Source organism: Mus musculus, chromosome 11 (genome assembly GCF_000001635.26).
Source record: "Mus musculus strain C57BL/6J chromosome 11, GRCm38.p6 C57BL/6J".
NCBI classification, from domain to species: Eukaryota; Metazoa; Chordata; class Mammalia; order Rodentia; family Muridae; genus Mus; species Mus musculus.
The window spans coordinates 97,812,510-97,829,024 of NC_000077.6; the positions used below are offsets into that span (position 1 = coordinate 97,812,510).

Sequence of the window (16,515 nt, forward strand, 5' to 3'; positions counted from 1 at the left end):
GGGCAGAGGAAGGTCGAATTCTGAGCCATCAGTTTCTGCAGGATCATGCAGGATCACCTGGAGTCCTCTTCAAAGACCACCCTGTTGGGGGAGGGGAGCAGCGCGGATGGATACTCTGGTATCCTGCCTTCTAGAGACAAATCTGAGGACAGCTGTCTGCAAGAAACCAGCCCAGGCCCCTTGGGCATCTCCTTGGTGGAGGATACTCTTGTAGTCTGTCTTCCCCTGCCCCCATACCCCTGTAGACCTCTCCCTCCTTCCCCTCTCCCTTTCTCTGCTCTCCTGCCTGGAGCTGAGAATGAGGTTGCCATGGGAACCTGAAGCACAGCAGCTAGCAGGAGAAGGGAAAGGCAGGGTTGTCTCACCCAGGGTTGGGGGCTGTGTGTGTGTGTGGAGGGGGCACTAAGCTGACCCATCAGGAGGAATGTAGTCCTTTGGTGCGCTTCCTCTGCCTGGGGCTGGGCGTAGCGGTTCCATGGAGTGTCTTAACCCACTCGACCAGATACAGGATTAAATTCCTTCCCCATTTGTGGCACTCTAGAGTTCACATCTAGGCTCCCCCCCCCCATTAATATTCCTGTTCTAAGGGGTTGAGAAGATAATGGTGAAGAGCCTGGATTCCATCTGAAGCAAGCACCTGGTGCCTGGGACCTTCTAATGGGGTACAGGGTGTGACAGGGGCAGGGCGAGTGGAGGAGGTGTGAGCGTGGAGGTTCCACAGCTACCAGCTCAGCGTCCAGGAAACGCTTGGCAGTGTGGAGGGCACACCTTCGTAGTAATCACTCCCGAGGGAGGCAGAAACTGTGTGAGCAGGAGCTGAGGACCTGGGGAGAGGGTGTGGCAGTCTGCACGTGTCTGGCTGTCCTTGGGCCAATGGAGATGGCTTTCTGCCTTACATCTGTAGGCAGCCATATGAGAACAGTCTCCCCAGGGTTTGTGGATGGCTTCTGAGGATGGATGCTTCTTGAGTCTTCAGCTCTTCAGGCTGCCTTCGCCCTGTGCAACATAACAACTTGACCTTGCACACGTGGCCAGAGCTGCCTGAATCCTGGATCCCTTCCCTGTGTGCATCTCTATTGACTGACAGAGGCGCAGTTTGTGTTCCACTTCCCTTCAGAGTGGGCCCAGTTTATATGGAGGTCCTTTTTGAAGCCCTGTCTCCTGGGGTCTCCAGATCAGCCAGCTCTTCTAGAGATCTCTCTTCCAATCCCTCTGTTCATGTCTTGTCTTCTAGGAACAGAGTCCGTCTTAATCCTCTCTGCCCTGGATGGGAGTAGGAATTTTGGATAGGCTCCTGAGCCGTGTGTGGCTTGGCTGTGCAGGGCACCGGGCCAGACCTGGGGGTGGGACCTTGCCTTTGCTTGTCTTCATCTGTGTCCGTGGCTGCTGCCAGCTGCGGGCACCTGCAGGTGTTTGCTTTTCTCGTCCAGCTCCCTCATTTTGCTGAGGGAGTTGTTTATCTGGCTGACTGGAATGGCCGGAACTCATCGCCGAGGCCTAAGACAGTGACATCAGCATGGAGGTGAAGTTGGTCGCCTAGGAAGAGCCCATCACGTGTCCCTTCTAGTCATGCCTTCTTTGGTTGAGTCCACTCTACCCTGGGTGACCCAGAGGGATATAAAACATTCACAGGGTGGTGCAGGCGGCTAGAGAGAGTGCCCAGTACACAAGCAGGTGGCAGCTTATGACTTCCTGTGGGCATGTTGGCCAGCTGGGGTGGGTCATACTTGGAAAAAGGACCATCAAGGGCCGTCGTTTTCTTACCCGGTGCTTGTGAGTCTGTGAGTCAGGGCGTCTGCACTGGTTACAGCTGTGGTGGGTGCAGTCACCCAGAACTAAACATGGCCAGGTCAGGCTTTTCAATACAGTGTCTGCTTGGAGAAGCCACCCATCAGGTCCCTGAGGTGGGTGAAGGTCATGTGGGCCCCAGCTATTCCATATTCTAGCACTAAACACAGACCTGCCTGTCCTCTGACTGGTTTACCTAAGGATCTCGGGGGGGGGGGGGGGGGATTCAAAGGGTAAAGAGCTCCCTGGTCCTAGGTCAACTTCCGCGCCTGGTGTGACAATTGTTACCTCAAGTGTTTGTTGAGCTTCAACCAGCCTCCTTTCCGGAAGCGTGGATAATTCAATGGACATGATCAAAAGTCTCTCTGCTCAAGGAGAATCGGGAAGAGAGCGTCCATGTGATAAGAACAGGAACTCAGAGACGGCTTAGTGACAAGGGACGGCTGTGCATAGTTTACTACCTCTCTGTGCAGTAAGGGTGACATCCTTCAAGTCCCTGCAGGCTACATTCTGGGCCACCTCTAGACCAGCTTTTTCTAGGGGTCAGAATTCTCATGTTTCTGTGTGTTGACCTCTCTAGTGTGTCTGTTCTCCTGCCTGTCAAAAGGGGGACAGTAGCAACGCTGAGGTAAGGTGATAACTAAGTCACAGAAGTAAGCCCCTTAGCACAGGGTAACCCTAGCTGCTCTTACCTGTCACTTAAGTGTGACTGGACACACACAGATCTTCCCAGCTATCTGTGAGTTGGATGATGTTGGACAGACAAGGTATTCCCTCTGTCTTTCTTTCTCTCCCATTTTTCTTGGTTTCAGGTTTTTCTCTGATTTCCTGACTGTCCTAGAACTCACTCTGTAGACCAGGCTGCCCTCAAACTCACTGATCCACCTGCCTCCGCCTCCTGAGGGCTGGGCTTAAAGGTGCCATCACCCTCCTGCACATGTATTGTTCTCTTATTCCAATGACAGGGAGCTTCCTGTATTTTTGTCCATTTTTCCTTCAGTCTTGAGTCGCTCATGCGCCTTTGTGTGTTTGATCTCCACTGCTGTAGAAGTCTCAGCTCTGACCCTGTGTGTACCCATCTCCTGCATGTCTGACTAGGCTGGCTCTCCTGGGTGGCCTGTCCCTGGGATCCACTGTGGGGGAACTCCAAGGCGTGGATTCTCTGAAACAAGTAACCTGAAATCCTCAGAAGCCTCCCTGTGGGGCCAGGACCGTTTTGTCTGCCAGGCAGCTACTCAGACCTGCCGTGTCTTGCCCTCTGAGCCGGCCTAGGCTGTGCCTGGGAAGGCCCCCATTCGCTTCAGCATTGGCAGGCCAGCAGGGGCTGCTCAGTTATAAGAGAAGCTCAGAATTCCCTGTCTTTGCCCTGAGTGACGCCTGATCCACTCTCTGTCCCACAGACACTATCCCAAGCAGTCCTTCACCATGGTGGCCGACACTCCGGAAAATCTCCGCCTCAAGCAACAGAGCGAGCTGCAGAGTCAGGTGAGAACCCGGCGCTCTGGGGCTGGTGGAAGGGGAGTGGGGTTGTGTAACAGGATTGAGCCAGGGCATTTGTGGTCTCTGTAAGGCCTGCGGTGCTGAAATCCCAGGCTGGCCTGTCGTCTCCCCATCCCCACCCTTGCTCAGTTACTTCACACTTCCTGACTTCTGCAGAGGTCAGGGAGGGCGGAAATACCGCCTTCATACCTGAAATTGGTTGGGGAGGCGTGGACATATGTTTGACTCTCCTGGGCTCCTAGAGCCTTCTGTTCTGTTCCTTTACACGTGACACAGAAGAGCTGAGAGCCAACCAGAAAACTATACTAGTCTGTGATGCACAGCCTGTCCTCTGTAACCTTGTCTTGAGACCTTTTGGATGTCTTGGAGGGAGGGCGGTATGAGGGGCCCATCCTCCCATCTCTTTAGTTTGGCTTTCCTGAGTGATACGGGTTGTTCCAACAATAGAGAAGGAGGCATGATATGCCCTGGCTCAGAGGGGAAGACTCTGTCCTTCAGGGGCACTGAGCTGCGCCATGCTAGGTGGTCTGGAGCTCCGAGAGCCTGCCTGGAACCAGCCTGGCCTGCCTCAGTGAGGATTAAAGGATTAGATGAGAGAATACAGTGGGGGAATTTACTGAGTTGGCAAGGGGCCCAGGTTGGTGCCACCTGGGCCACAAGGGCTCACTCGGGCACAGACCCTTGCACGACTGCTTCAGGTGGGTTTTTTTTTGTTTGTTCTGGTTGTCCTGAGATGATAATGCCATATAACCCTTTTAAGACATTGCCTTGGGGGCTGGAAAAACAGCTCAGAAACTCACGTCATTACAACGTTTGTATCTCTAGCTCTGGGGGAATCTGAAGCCTCCGGTGTCTGCGTCACGTGCGCTCACGTGCGTTTACGTGCACATAACCTCATGGAAGCACGCACCTACATATAATTAAACACACACGAAAAAAATCTTAGGAGGAAAAAAAAAGAGAATAGCATTGATTCCCTCCTCATGTCTCCATCTCCCAAGTGCCAAGATTGCAGGTCATACCACATCTGGCTTATAGTTTCCTATCTACTACCTGAAGGGAACAGTTTCCTCTCCTTAAGAAGCACAGCAGACCCCGAGGCTGCTGAGAACGTGGGAAACCTAAAAGCGGTGTGATAGCTTCTCCTTCTGGGCCTTGATGCCACTCCAAGGGCAGGTTTGGGATCAGTCCCCCACGTCCCTCTTGGAAGCGAGCCCTCAAGAGTTCAAGGCCATATTGAGCGAGCGAGGCTGCCTGCCGTATCTGGGCTCTTCACTCCCACACACCAGTGTGTGCCTTGAGTGTGTAGCCCTCCAGTGTGTCCCACAGCACAGGCAGCTGCTTGCCCCTTAGCATTTCCTGGGGAAGCTGCTCTGAATGACTCCAGATGACGATGGAATGGTCCAGCAGGCAGGGAGAGGGGTCAGAGGGCCAGATGCCTGGGCCAAGCGAGAGATTGCCTCCTTCTTCTCCACTCGTCTTCCTTCTCCTCCTCCTCCTCCTCCTCTTCTTCCTTCTCCTCCTCCTTTTCTTTTTTTCCCTCCCCTTTTGTCTTTTTCCTCCTCTTCTTTTTTCTTTCTTTCTACATTCTACTTTAAGGAGAAACCCAACCCACTTGCCCTTGGGAGCCCATGAGAGCTCCACCTCAGCTTTTTTTTTTTTTTGCTTCTGGAATCTGACCCCTGTAGGGCGGGGCTGATATCAGAAGGCAGCCAGCCAGCCCTACTACCCGTGCCTGTGTACAGGGGCATCAGGGCTGCCCTTGCTGTTTGTAGGGCTGCCCTGCTCTCCACACACAGACTCGGAGGTTCCTAGACTCTAGGGTCTGCTGTGGGCTGCCATAACGTTCTCTTAGTTTCTTACTGAGAGGCAGGAGGCCCTGTGTGTATCAGTTCTCACAATCGTATTGTCAAAAAGGGAAGAGCTGCTTTTGTGGGGCTCCCTCTTTGGTTGTTGGCTTCTCTTTTTTTTTTTTTTGTCTTTTGTCTTTTGTTGTTGTTGTTGTTTTGAGCCGGGATCTCACTGTATCCTTGGCTGGGCTGGCATTACCTATGTAGTTTGAGATGGAATTCTCCTGCCTCAGCCTCCTGGGTGTTGGTATTTTAGGTGTGAGTCCCTACTCCTAGATTAAGAAGGGGCTGTTTTTATTACGTAGGTGGGGTCACTGAGGTTTGGAGAAGCCACGCTGATGAAAGCTCACCATCTTTCTTATCTAGCCACGGCCCCCTGACTGTCAGTCCATCCGTCCGGCTGGGACTCTAACTCCTTGTCTCTCAGGACCACTTGCCCAGCCCACAGGCAGGCAGATTTTGAGCTTAGCTGATGGGGCCTCAGTGCACAGCTGGAGCTGTTCTATAGGACTGACTGCCCATCACACCAGCTCAAAGGAGGTTAACCCAGGCCGGCCTCAAACCCCTGCTAATCCTTCCAACTCAGCCTCCTGGGGGCTGGGATTACTGGTGTTTGTGCGCCTCTGCCCAAACCAGGCCTGGTGCCCTGGAGACTTCCTCTGCTTGGGCTGCTAAGTTAGGTGCTAGCAGGGTAGAGCTAATAAAGCCAACAGGTGGTAGCCTCGGGATGGTGACACACTGGAGGGTCTGTGTGATCCCAGTCAACGGGGTGGGAGGTGAAGGAATTGACCGTCTGCATTGGGGGCACAGATCTGTTCCTGGACCTGCGGACCTGCAGGACCATGTGGAAAAGAAAGCTTTGGGTGGTGTGTCTCTCCCACTGTCTACCATCTGTGCAGTCTGAGCCCTTTGTTTGTTTGTTTGTATTTCTTTCCCCCTCATAGTTTTTTTCCTCCCTCTGTAGTGAAATAGAGATGGAGACCCATTTGCCTGGAAGTTGGGGGCTGGGCCTGTCGCTAAGGGCTTGGCAGGACCGGCCTGGCTAGTGATAGATCTGTGGCTGCTGTGGGGGCAGGGCTAGCTAGGGCTTTGTGTGGCTGGCTGGAAGCAAAGTGGGAACCTTTCTCCCCTTCCCTGCCCCACTCCAGCAGGGCAGGGCATCCTGGGCTCCTTCCAGGGCTGCCTGCTTCCTGGCCTGGCTTCATGTGTGGGCTCTTTCCTTTGGGGAGCTGCCTGGGCCGTTTCTGCCTTGTTCCCCCACTGCTGCATTGGTCCCGAGACTGGTGCTTTGGGTGTCTGTAACCTCCCCAACCACAGAGCTGCCCAGAAGTAACACTCTGAGCCTTGCTGTCAAAGCTGGCAGTTGTCCCCAGCTCCCCTCTTCTCACTGTACCCCTACTAAATAGAGACAGTATCCTTGGGTTGGAGTTGAAATAGAGAATGTGTGTGACCAAGTCCAGGCCCTCTCCCTGGCAGATGTGCTGGGAGTCTCTCTGTTCTTCTGTTCCTTGTCACCTTCATAGAGTGTTTTAGGAAATGCCGTGTGTGTGTGTGTGTGTGTGTGTGTGTGTGTGTGTGTGTGTGTGTGTGTGCACAATGCCTCTCCCTCACTCATCTTGGGGCAGGGTTCTCACTCCTGCCTTGGATCCTGTGACCTGCATGGCAGCCACGCACCCTGACAAGTGGCACTCTTACTGAGTGTAGTAGCACTATGTGTAATCGAGAATGAAAAAGACTAGGGAAGACTTGGTAAAGCTCCTGCCCCCTCAATTCTCAGCACCTAGGTAAAAAAACAAAACAAGACCATAATCCCTCTGTGGGGACGTTAAGACCAGAGGACTCTGGGGGCTCTGTCTAGATCAGTGAGCTCCAGGCTTACTTCCAGACAAGAAGCCCTGTCTTAAAGGTGGTGGGTAGTGTTCCTAAAGAAGACATCTGAGCTTTCGTGCAATCATAAACAATGAAGATATGCATATGTGTACACATAGCTTAAAATACTCTAATAGTCTGAGCCAGGTTTGACAATGTGTATATTCATTCAGGAATCCAAAGCCAGCCTTGTTTGCATGATAAGTTTAAGAGAAGGCTAGGATCTATCTATAGATGTCTATCTAAAGACAGACAGACAGACAAGTGTCAGGTTTTTATTTTCAAGATAGGGTTTCTCAGTGTAGCCCTGGCTGTCCTGGACCTAACTTTGTAGACCAGGCTGGCCTCGAACTCAAGGATCCGCCTGCCTCTGCCTCCCAAACCCAGGGATTAAAGGCGTGCGTCACCGCTGCTAACACTACCACCTGGCAGCCCTTATTGCCAGAACCAGCAGCCTAAAGTTGAATCTCAGATTATCACCTCTGGCTGTGTCTTCGGTGTTGTCATTGAGCACTCTGCCCCAGGGCAGGGCCTCCATGTGTAAAATGGCAGTGACCTCTCCGGTTTGCCTGTGGGACATTAGCATGCATTAGGTGTTTGCCGCTCCTGGCCTAGTGTCAGAGCTTAGCACATTTCCCTTTCCTGTCCTCTGCGAAGGGAGAGGAAGTGGAGGCAATGATTTGACCTCCACTCCTGGCTCTGCTCTGATCTTTCCTCAGCTCCTCACATCTGTGGGCCTGATGGAAAATCCAGTTGCCTTTTCAGAGGGGAATTGGCTACACAGTAAGGATCCAACACAAGTAGTTTCTGCTTGCATTTTTTGGTAGAGTGGTTTTGTTTTTTGTTTGTTTGTTTTTCGAGACAGGGTTTCTCTGTATAGCCCTGGCTGTCCTGGAACTTTCTCTGTAGACCAGGCTGGCCTCGAACTCAGAAATCCACCTGCCTCTGCCTCCTGAGTGCTGGGATTAAAGGCGTGTGCCACCACTGCCTAGCTTGTTTTTGTTTTTGACAGCTTCACTACATATCCCTACTGGCCTGCCACTTGCTATGTAGCCCAAGAGTGCCTGGAACTCAAAGAGATCCACCTGGCCTCTGCCCTGGAATAGAGGTGTGCACCTCCCCCTGCTCCCCTTGCCCCCCTTCTGAGAGAGAGAAGTGTTTTTGCTCTGTAGCACAGGCTAGCCTAGAACTTCTCAATCCTGCCCATGAGCACAGGCTAGCCTAGAACTTCTCAATCCTGCCCATGAGCACAGGCTAGCCTAGAACTTCTCAATCCTGCCCATGTCTCACTGGTCATACTGTGTGCTGCCAAGCTACTGGCTGCTTCTGCTGGATTCCAAGAGATGATGGGTCTGCTGTGGTGTGTGGCTGCTCTCAGCAGGGGTAAACGAGAGAGGGTAATCAAACCTACTCAGCTAAGGTAGATCTTCACGGATACTGGCTGTCTGGGCATCACGCCCAGTGCTGCTGTGGGAATTTCCAGAAAGGGAGGCCCTGGCAGCCCCAAGCAGGGACAGAGTCATCTGGCCAAAGTTCAGGCCCTGTTGTGGCCAAACTGATAAGAGGCTTGAGTGACCTGGCAGGTCCTGTCACAGCTGGTGAGCCATCCAAATGCAAGCACTCTTGTGTGGGGGAAGGGACAGTCTGATTGGGGGCCTCCAGGCTGCACCCCCTCCCCACACACTTCTTTAGCAAAATCGAATAATAAGATAAAAAGTTCTCAAAGAAATGTCTCCACCACTATTCTCCAGTTAAATCCAAAAACTGCTTAGATATAGGGTCATAGACTCCAGATCCAGTGGGCTTTTAGAGGCTAGCTAGCCTGTTCTCCTTCCCTACACACCAACCTCAAGAGGAGCACTGGCTTGCCTTGGAACCTGTGGCCACTCTGTGTGGCACCCAGGCTTCCCTGCCCCCGCCCACCCCACCTTCTCTGCCTCCTGTTAGTTTGAAATGGATTATCCTTTCCTAGTGAGGAGGAAGGAAAGCCTGGGAAGCAGTTGATGGCATTGCAGCATTGCCATGGTAACTGTTCCCTGGATTAAGGGCCTGACCCTTGCCAAGCCAGGAGACTGGAGGGAGCGGGGCTTGGCATTGGATCAGCACAGTCACCCTCATGTGGTGTGCAGCACAGGACTTCCGCCTCAGCACAGTTGAAACCATTGCTTTCCCATTTAACAGATGTGGAACCTGAGGCTTCAGAGGTTAAGTCCCTGGCCCAAGATAACACAGAAGGTTGGAGATTAGGCCTATCAGTCCAAGCTCCTTCTGGTCCTAGGCCCATATTTGGTGATGGGAAAATCTCCTGTCTTTTGACATGAGAGAGAGGGGGGAGGAGAGAGGAAGGGAGAGAGGGGGAGAGAAAGAGACTCAGACTCTGATCACACTGCCTCAAACTCATGCTCTTCCTGTCATTAGTCATAAGAGTATAGGCATCTGTCACCGTGTTCAGACTGTGTATGTGTGTATGTGTGTATGTGTGTATGTGTGTATGTGTGTGTGCTCACGTGTACGCGCGCATATTTTGAAACAGTCTCATGTTGTAGCCCAGGCTGGCTTCAAATATATATGTATATACATCATCTCACAGATTGTCCTCTGCCTCCCTAGTGTTGGCATTCTAGGTGTGCATTACCATCCTGGGTTTCTTGTGGCCTTGCTTTTTGTTGTTGCTGTTTTTTGTTTGGTTTGGGGTTTTTTGTTTTGTTTTGTTTTTTATTTTTGTTTCTTTGAGACAGAGTTTCTCTGTATAGATAGCCCTGGCTATCCTGAAACTCACTCTGTAGACCAGGCTGGCCTCAAACTCAGAAATCCGCCTGCCTCTGCTTCCCAAGTGCTGAGATGAAAGGCATACACTACCACTGCCTGGCTTTGTTTTTTGATTTTCGAGACAGGGTTTTTCTTTTGTATTAACTAGGCTGGCCTCAAAGTCACTAAGATCAGTCTGCCTTTGCCACCAAAACTCTGAGGTTAACAGCATTCACCACTACTGCCTGGCATTTTTTTCATGTTTTCACTAGTATCTGTGATGACTCTGTAACAGAAAACTGAGGCCTGGTGGGACCCTTCTGGATTCCTGCAGTCTCCATTCTTTACAGATGTCTTTTTTTTCTGAAGGATTTTTTAGTAGTTTGGGGGCCTTCTAGGAGGGTAGATGATAGGCTACCCTCTGGGTGGTTCCAAGGGAGGTGAAGCATATGTCAGTCCGGGTCCACATCCCAGTCTCTGGCTTCTAATGTGAACCAAGTGCATTGAGACCCCTGGATCTTTTTGGTCTCACTCTGTGGCTGTGTCCTAATTTAGCAGCCCGTTGAATGCCGGATTACAGGCCTGAGCTCCCAAACCCATCTCCATCAAAGGAGGAAAGATCCAGCCAAGTGATGATCCTGACCCTTGAGGGCCTGACTGGAGAGAGAGCTCGGGAGCTCTGAGTCCTCGGTGCTGTGACCAATGCCTCAGGCTCCGCATTCTGGAAACTCCCAACATCCTGGCCCCCGTGTCCCGGACTGACCTGGTTCAGGACAGTGCAGCCGTTGTAGAGGAAAACCAGACAGCTGGTGAGGCCTGAAACAGATGGTTGCTGAGGTGGTGGACAGTGACCTGCTACAGCCAAGAAACGGTTCCCAGCCTCGGCTCTCCAAATCCCCAGAGTAGGATGAACGATGAGCTGAGCCTTTCCTTAGACCTGACTTCTGTTCGTGTTGGAGAAGCCCTTTCTGTAGTGTGTTTTTCATAGAGTTCTCAGGAGAGCGGGGCAGCAGTGCACGGAGGGGCTCTCCTCCGAGCTCGGACCTCTCTTCTGAGGTTCTTTGCTGCAGAACTGCTTCTCAGAGGCCGGCTTGGCGGGCTCCGGAGAGCTATTCTGGCTCGTCAGAGGCTCACTGATGGACTCACGGCTCCCTTGGGCAGCGGCTTTGTCCTTTGACCCACACAGCCTTAGCTCAGCTATTTGCTTTGAAATTCCCCCACACTCTTGGTGGGTCAGGCCATCTCCTGGCTGGGATGCAGGCTGCTAACACTCAGATTTGGCAAGGGCTTTTTTTTTATAGTTGTAGACAGGAAGAGTGTAGGGCTAGGAGCCCAGCATCCCTATGTCTCCGGACATGTGCTGCTAAGCCATGTGACCTTAGGCAGTAGAAATGACATTTTTAAAAAAAAGTGACTCCCCCACCCCCCAACTATTTATTTATTTATTTATTTATTTATTTATTTATTTATGGTTTTTTGAGACAGGGTTTTTCTGTGTAGCCCTGGCTATCCTGGAACTCACTCTGTAGATCAGGCTGGCCTTGAACTCAGAAATCCGCCTGCCTCTGCCTCCCAAGTGCTGGGATTAAAGGAGTGCGCCACCATTGCCCAGCTTATTTATTTTCTTATGTGTTTATTTTATGTATGTGAGTACACTGTAGCTGTTCTCAGACACATCAAAAGAGGGCATCAGATCTCATTACAGGTGGTTGTGAGTCACAGTGTGGTTGCTGGGAATTGAACTCAGGACCTCTGGAAGAGCAGTCAGTGCTCTTAACCAAGTTGACCCATCTCTCCAGCCCAGAAATGACCTTTTTACTCAAAACTTTATTTTGGCTCCCTCAGAGACTCTAAGAGGGCTTCAGACCTTCTAGAGCTGGAGTTACAGATGACTGTGAGTTGCCTCATGGCGCTAGGGATTGGACCTGCGTTACGTGTCACAGAGAGGTGGGCAGTCTGGTGTCTGTTTTGAATGTCCAGTTTGTTCATATGCCCCACTTTAAGAAGAAGGAAAGAAACGTGAACGAAACTAACAATCTAGCTCCAAGCCAATGCCGCAGCTATCTAGAGACAGTTCACTCCCAGACAGTGAGTGGGTAGAGTTGGCACGAGCAGATTGTAAGTCCTATGCAAACCCAGTTGGTGCACAGCAAGCCATCACGTCCATGTTCACTACCACTGCTCGCACCACCATGCCCAGCTAATGCTCTCTTTGGGTGTATTTGGATGTCAGGATTTTGAGCCGAAGTGACTCCATCTTTGTTTCCTTTCTTTTGTGTTCTACGTAATTATTGCAGGTCCTCTGGAAGAGCAGCTAGTATTTGTAACCATTGAGCCATCTTTCCCCTCATAAGATACTGCTTCTTTATAGGCATTCAACGTGTGGCCTCCCTTTAGAGCCCTCTGGATATGACTTAATGGGGCTATTATTGCTCTGACACCTTCTGTCTTAGGCTTCTGCATTGTGTGTACGTGTGGGTGTATGGGGGGCTTGTTTCTGACCAGGGGCCTCAGGCCGGGCAAGCTCATCTTCATGTCCACCTGAACCCAAGCTCTCCTTTTCCTCTTGGCCTCCAGGTGCGCTACAAGGAGGAATTTGAGAAGAATAAGGGCAAAGGTTTCAGCGTGGTGGCAGACACGCCTGAGCTGCAGAGAATCAAGAAGACCCAGGACCAGATCAGCAATGTGAGACCCTGCCCTGATGCCCAGGCTACCCTCTGCCCTCCCTTCTCATCCTCTCCCTGACAACCTCAGCAAAGGCCCACGCCGCAGTGGTCAGATCAGAGGCAAGGGGGAGGGAGTTGAGGTACCCGGGAGCCTTTTCTTTGTTCTCCCTCTTTGGTGGGCACTCTGCCCAAATGGCATTTCCTCCTTAAAGAGACTGCTCTTTTAGAGGCAGACAGATAGACACACAAACACATACAGAGTGTCTAAGTCACCTTCCATTCTCTGGAGCAGACCCCGTTCCCTGGTCATGGTGGGGATGGGGTCGGAGTGCAGATTAGATGCTTGTTTTTAGCACCAGGGTCAAAGCTGGGGTTGGGGGTTGAGCCTCCTGTCTGCCTCTGGGTGCTAACACAGCAGTCATTTCCGCCCTCCCTCGACTGCCTCCCACCTCAGTTTGTTCTTCCTTCCTGTGTGAAAACCCAGCTGGCTTTGCCCACAGGCCCTACACCCCCTCCAGGCCCTTTCAGGCCCAGTCAGGGACTGGTCATTGGTGTCTGGTTGTGAGACATAGGCGTGGAGAGTGGGTGGCGGAGTGACTGTCTCTATATGGTTCTGTAGAGCAGCTGGGGTTAGGGATCATCGCTCAGTTCCACCCTTACATAGCCGCAGACCAGCAGCTTGTATGGCTCCGGGTTTGCAGGGGCCGGGTTGGGAGTATGTGGGTAGGTGCTGCTGGGCGTGACGTCACAGAACATGGGCACAAGCCTGAATGCCGAGTTATAGAACATGCCCCGTCATTGGCAACAGACTCCTTATAAATGAAGGATGAAGCAGGCCGATACGATACCCTCGTGTCTATCACAGGAAAGGGTCTACCAGTTTGCCTGTGTCATTCTGGGCTGAGGGACTAAGGATGGGGAAGACAGGATCCAGATTCAGGTGGCTCGCCTTGCACACACCCTCCAGGATCATCTCTCCCCATTCTGTCGCTGGACAAGTCTCATAGCTCACTGGTCTGCGCCGCCCCCCCCCCCCCCAAACACCCGGCACAGAAGCACCCTCTTGCAGGGTGGTTAACGCTCTGATTCTGCCCTCTGTCTTGTTTAGTGGCACACACCTGTAACTCCCAACATTTGGGAGGCTGAGGCAGGAGAGTCATGGATTCAAAGCCACTTGAGGCTGAGGCACGATCAAGAGGTTGAAGCCGTCCTGGGCTTTATAATAAAACACACGCATGCGCACACACACCCTCTTTCCCATGCACACGAAACAAAGAAAACTTCTTAAAGGAGGGAGGGCTGAAGTTTAGTGATAGAGCGTGCACAGGGCCCAGAGTCCCCTCCCTCGCACTACAAAGAGGAAGCATAAGTGACTGCTTTTTGGGGGGGTGGGGGTGGAGGGGGGACTTGGAAAGTTCATTCAGTATTTTCTCTTGTTTCATTAAAAATGCTGGGGGCAGTCCAACCAAGTGGGCTTTGCAACCCAGTTGTTGGGCTGAAGTTTAAAATGAACAGCCTGTTGAATGACTTCTCCTGAGCTGGAGGGCCTGCCTCAGAAGGCTGCAAACCCTTCTTGGCCCCCCAGGAAAGCCTGCTGCAGTTTGCCCTCTTCCAGTCTGGGCCTGGCTCACACCCTGGCGTTTCCTTTCTGCCTCAGATCACACAAAGGGTAAAAGGGTGTGCCCGGAGCGCCTCAGATCGAAAGAGGGGAAGTGGTGTGGTCTTGGGTGATTGGGAAACTGGGATGGCTCACAAAGGTGGAATCATGTGGCTTTGTGTCTTGAGACGCTTCCGGTCAACCTTTGGGACATTTCATTCATTGATTTACCGGGTTAGTTTGGAAGAGAGAAGTAGCCCTAGCCATCTCTGCCTTACTTTCTTGGAAGGTTTCCCGAGTGTCCTAACACCCAGTCTCTTTCACCTACCTTCCTGCACCCTGTTACTCGACGTTGGGCACATTAAATGCCTGAGGAGTTCTGGTAACAAAAGCCTACAGTAGCCACCGTATCTACACTACCGATAGCATCTTATCAGCCTCTTCGGAGAGGCAATTAGCTGATTGCCTTGGTTCGAGGCTGGGGGAGGTGCTTTGGATCTGCCTGAGCTGGCAGGTGTAAAAGCCGGAAGTCTTTCTCCTGGTTTTAGGGAGTGTGACCAGGGTCTGTCTCTGTCAAGAGTCCCGCACAGTCAGCTGGGCTGCAGAGCTCCAAGGAAGAGGGCTTAGCATCCACAAGGACCCATGGGTTCAGTTTTCTCCATACACAAAGGATCCCCTTCTGTCATCTGGGCACTGAATGAAAACTCAGGCCTCTGTCTCCCAGCATTCCAGATTGGCACCCCTGGACCGGAGCCTAACATTCAGCATCATCAGCTTGCCTCGGGGCTTACTGTGGTACCGACTGAAACTTATCGCTTAAACTCATACGGTCTTACCAACCCCTAAGTCCGAGGACACTGGGCATGACTATGTCCCAGAACCCTGAGGGAACTTTAAACCACAGGCAGAACTGTGGCTTAGTTGGGCCAACCTCCAGCATCCCTCTCTGAGAAAGGTGCCGTTCAGAGCCACACTGTATTTTTGGTTCCAAAATAGCATCCTTGTTCGTGGCTCATCTCTTCCCAGTTTAGCACCTAATGACTAGTGGTCAATTCTGAAGGTCAGACTTGTCTTCTAGAGATGGGGACTGGCTTCCCTGGAGAAATCACTTCAGACAAAGGACTTTCACCGGCCAGAGCAGCTGAAAACTAAGTGACTATTTTCCTGGAGTGGTCATCTTTGCTTGGGGATGTGAAGTCTACCTCAGTCCTGTGTAAGGCAAGAGAGTGAGAGAGAGACATGTGGTCTTGTTCCAGGCACGCTGGGCTCCCACCTTCCGTCCCACAGATGCTAGAATGCTCGGGAAGTGCCGAGTGCTTTGTTAGTGATGTGTCATCAGGAGTGTTCAAGGCAGGGCTATCTGCTACTTGCATAGAGCAGAGTCATGCAGAGCCTGGGGTACAGCCCAGTGACAGAATGTGGATTTAGCATGCATGGAAGCCATGAGGCTCAGCTCTAGGGGAGAGGGAAGAGAGGGAATTACATATTTGTTATAACTCTGTCTTCATGTGCTATGGGCGTAAGAGCCTTCCATTTGCAGTCTTTGTGTTTGCTCCAGAGCGCTGAGGGCTTGAGTGGATAAGAAACGAGTTAGCTGGCACCCTTAGTGTGAGCCTTCCTTCCAGTATACATGTCTACACATGCAGCCTCAACTTTTGTGCACCCCCTGTGAACCAGACAACAGTATAAAGCTCTTCTCTCACTTTGCAAATCAAGGACCAGGTGTGTCTCAGGGTGGTGGAGCATTTGCCTCACAGGCATGGGGTCTCAGGGTTAATCTTCAGAGTCCCTTAAAGAAAAAGAAAGAAAGAGAGAGAGAGAAGGAAAGAAAGAGGGAGGAAGGAGGGAGGGAGGGGAAAGGGAAGGATATTCGATTCCTGTCCCAGCTCTAAGGGGTTTGTAGAGCCTTAGTTCTGGGACCCTCTTAGCCCCTATCCCAGGTTTATCAGTAGCTAGAGACTCCTCTGGGCCAGAGAGAGGCCAAGGTGGGGCCAAGCCTTGCTGGTTCCACACTGGCTAATGACCCACAGGATGGTAAAACCATAAAATCTGCAGACACTTTTGCTCCAGGTGAGAATCCTTTGCTTTCCTGTTAGCTAAAAATAATCCACATTCTATGCAGTAAATTAGTTTTAGTCTTCAGTGTTGGGGCCTGATCAATAAATAGTAGTTAGTTGGGGGGTAGGTATTGTGAGAATTACCTGTAATTTAGTGCCCTGTAGGCTGAGGCAGGAAAGATGCTGAGAATTCAAGGTCACCTAGACTACACTCTGAGACCTTGGATGGATGGACGGACAGACGGATGGACAGACAGCCAGGTGTACAGACAGACAGACAGAAGAGAAAGAGAGGGAGGGAGGGAGGGAAGAAGGAAGGAAGGAAGGAAGGAAGGAAGGAAGGAAGGAAGAGAGGTAAATAATTGTAAATTTTCATTTCCTCCCCAGAGTTAAATGGTCAGGAGGCAGGCTCATTAGATCCCTTAGATTTCTCAGTTATA

General features: G+C 51.6%; 1 protein-coding gene across 3 annotated transcripts in view; it reads left to right on the forward strand.

The window, feature by feature from the left end:
• Positions 1–16,515, forward strand: part of Lasp1 (LIM and SH3 protein 1) — a 39,761-nt gene that overhangs the window by 13,505 nt on the left and 9,741 nt on the right. For all 3 annotated transcript variants that reach the window (XM_006532341.1, NM_010688.5, XM_006532342.1), the window contains 2 exons: positions 3,189–3,273; positions 12,333–12,440. In XM_006532341.1, coding sequence (XP_006532404.1) covers positions 3,189–3,273; positions 12,333–12,440 — 193 coding nt within the window. The remainder of the gene's footprint in view (positions 1–3,188; positions 3,274–12,332; positions 12,441–16,515) is intronic.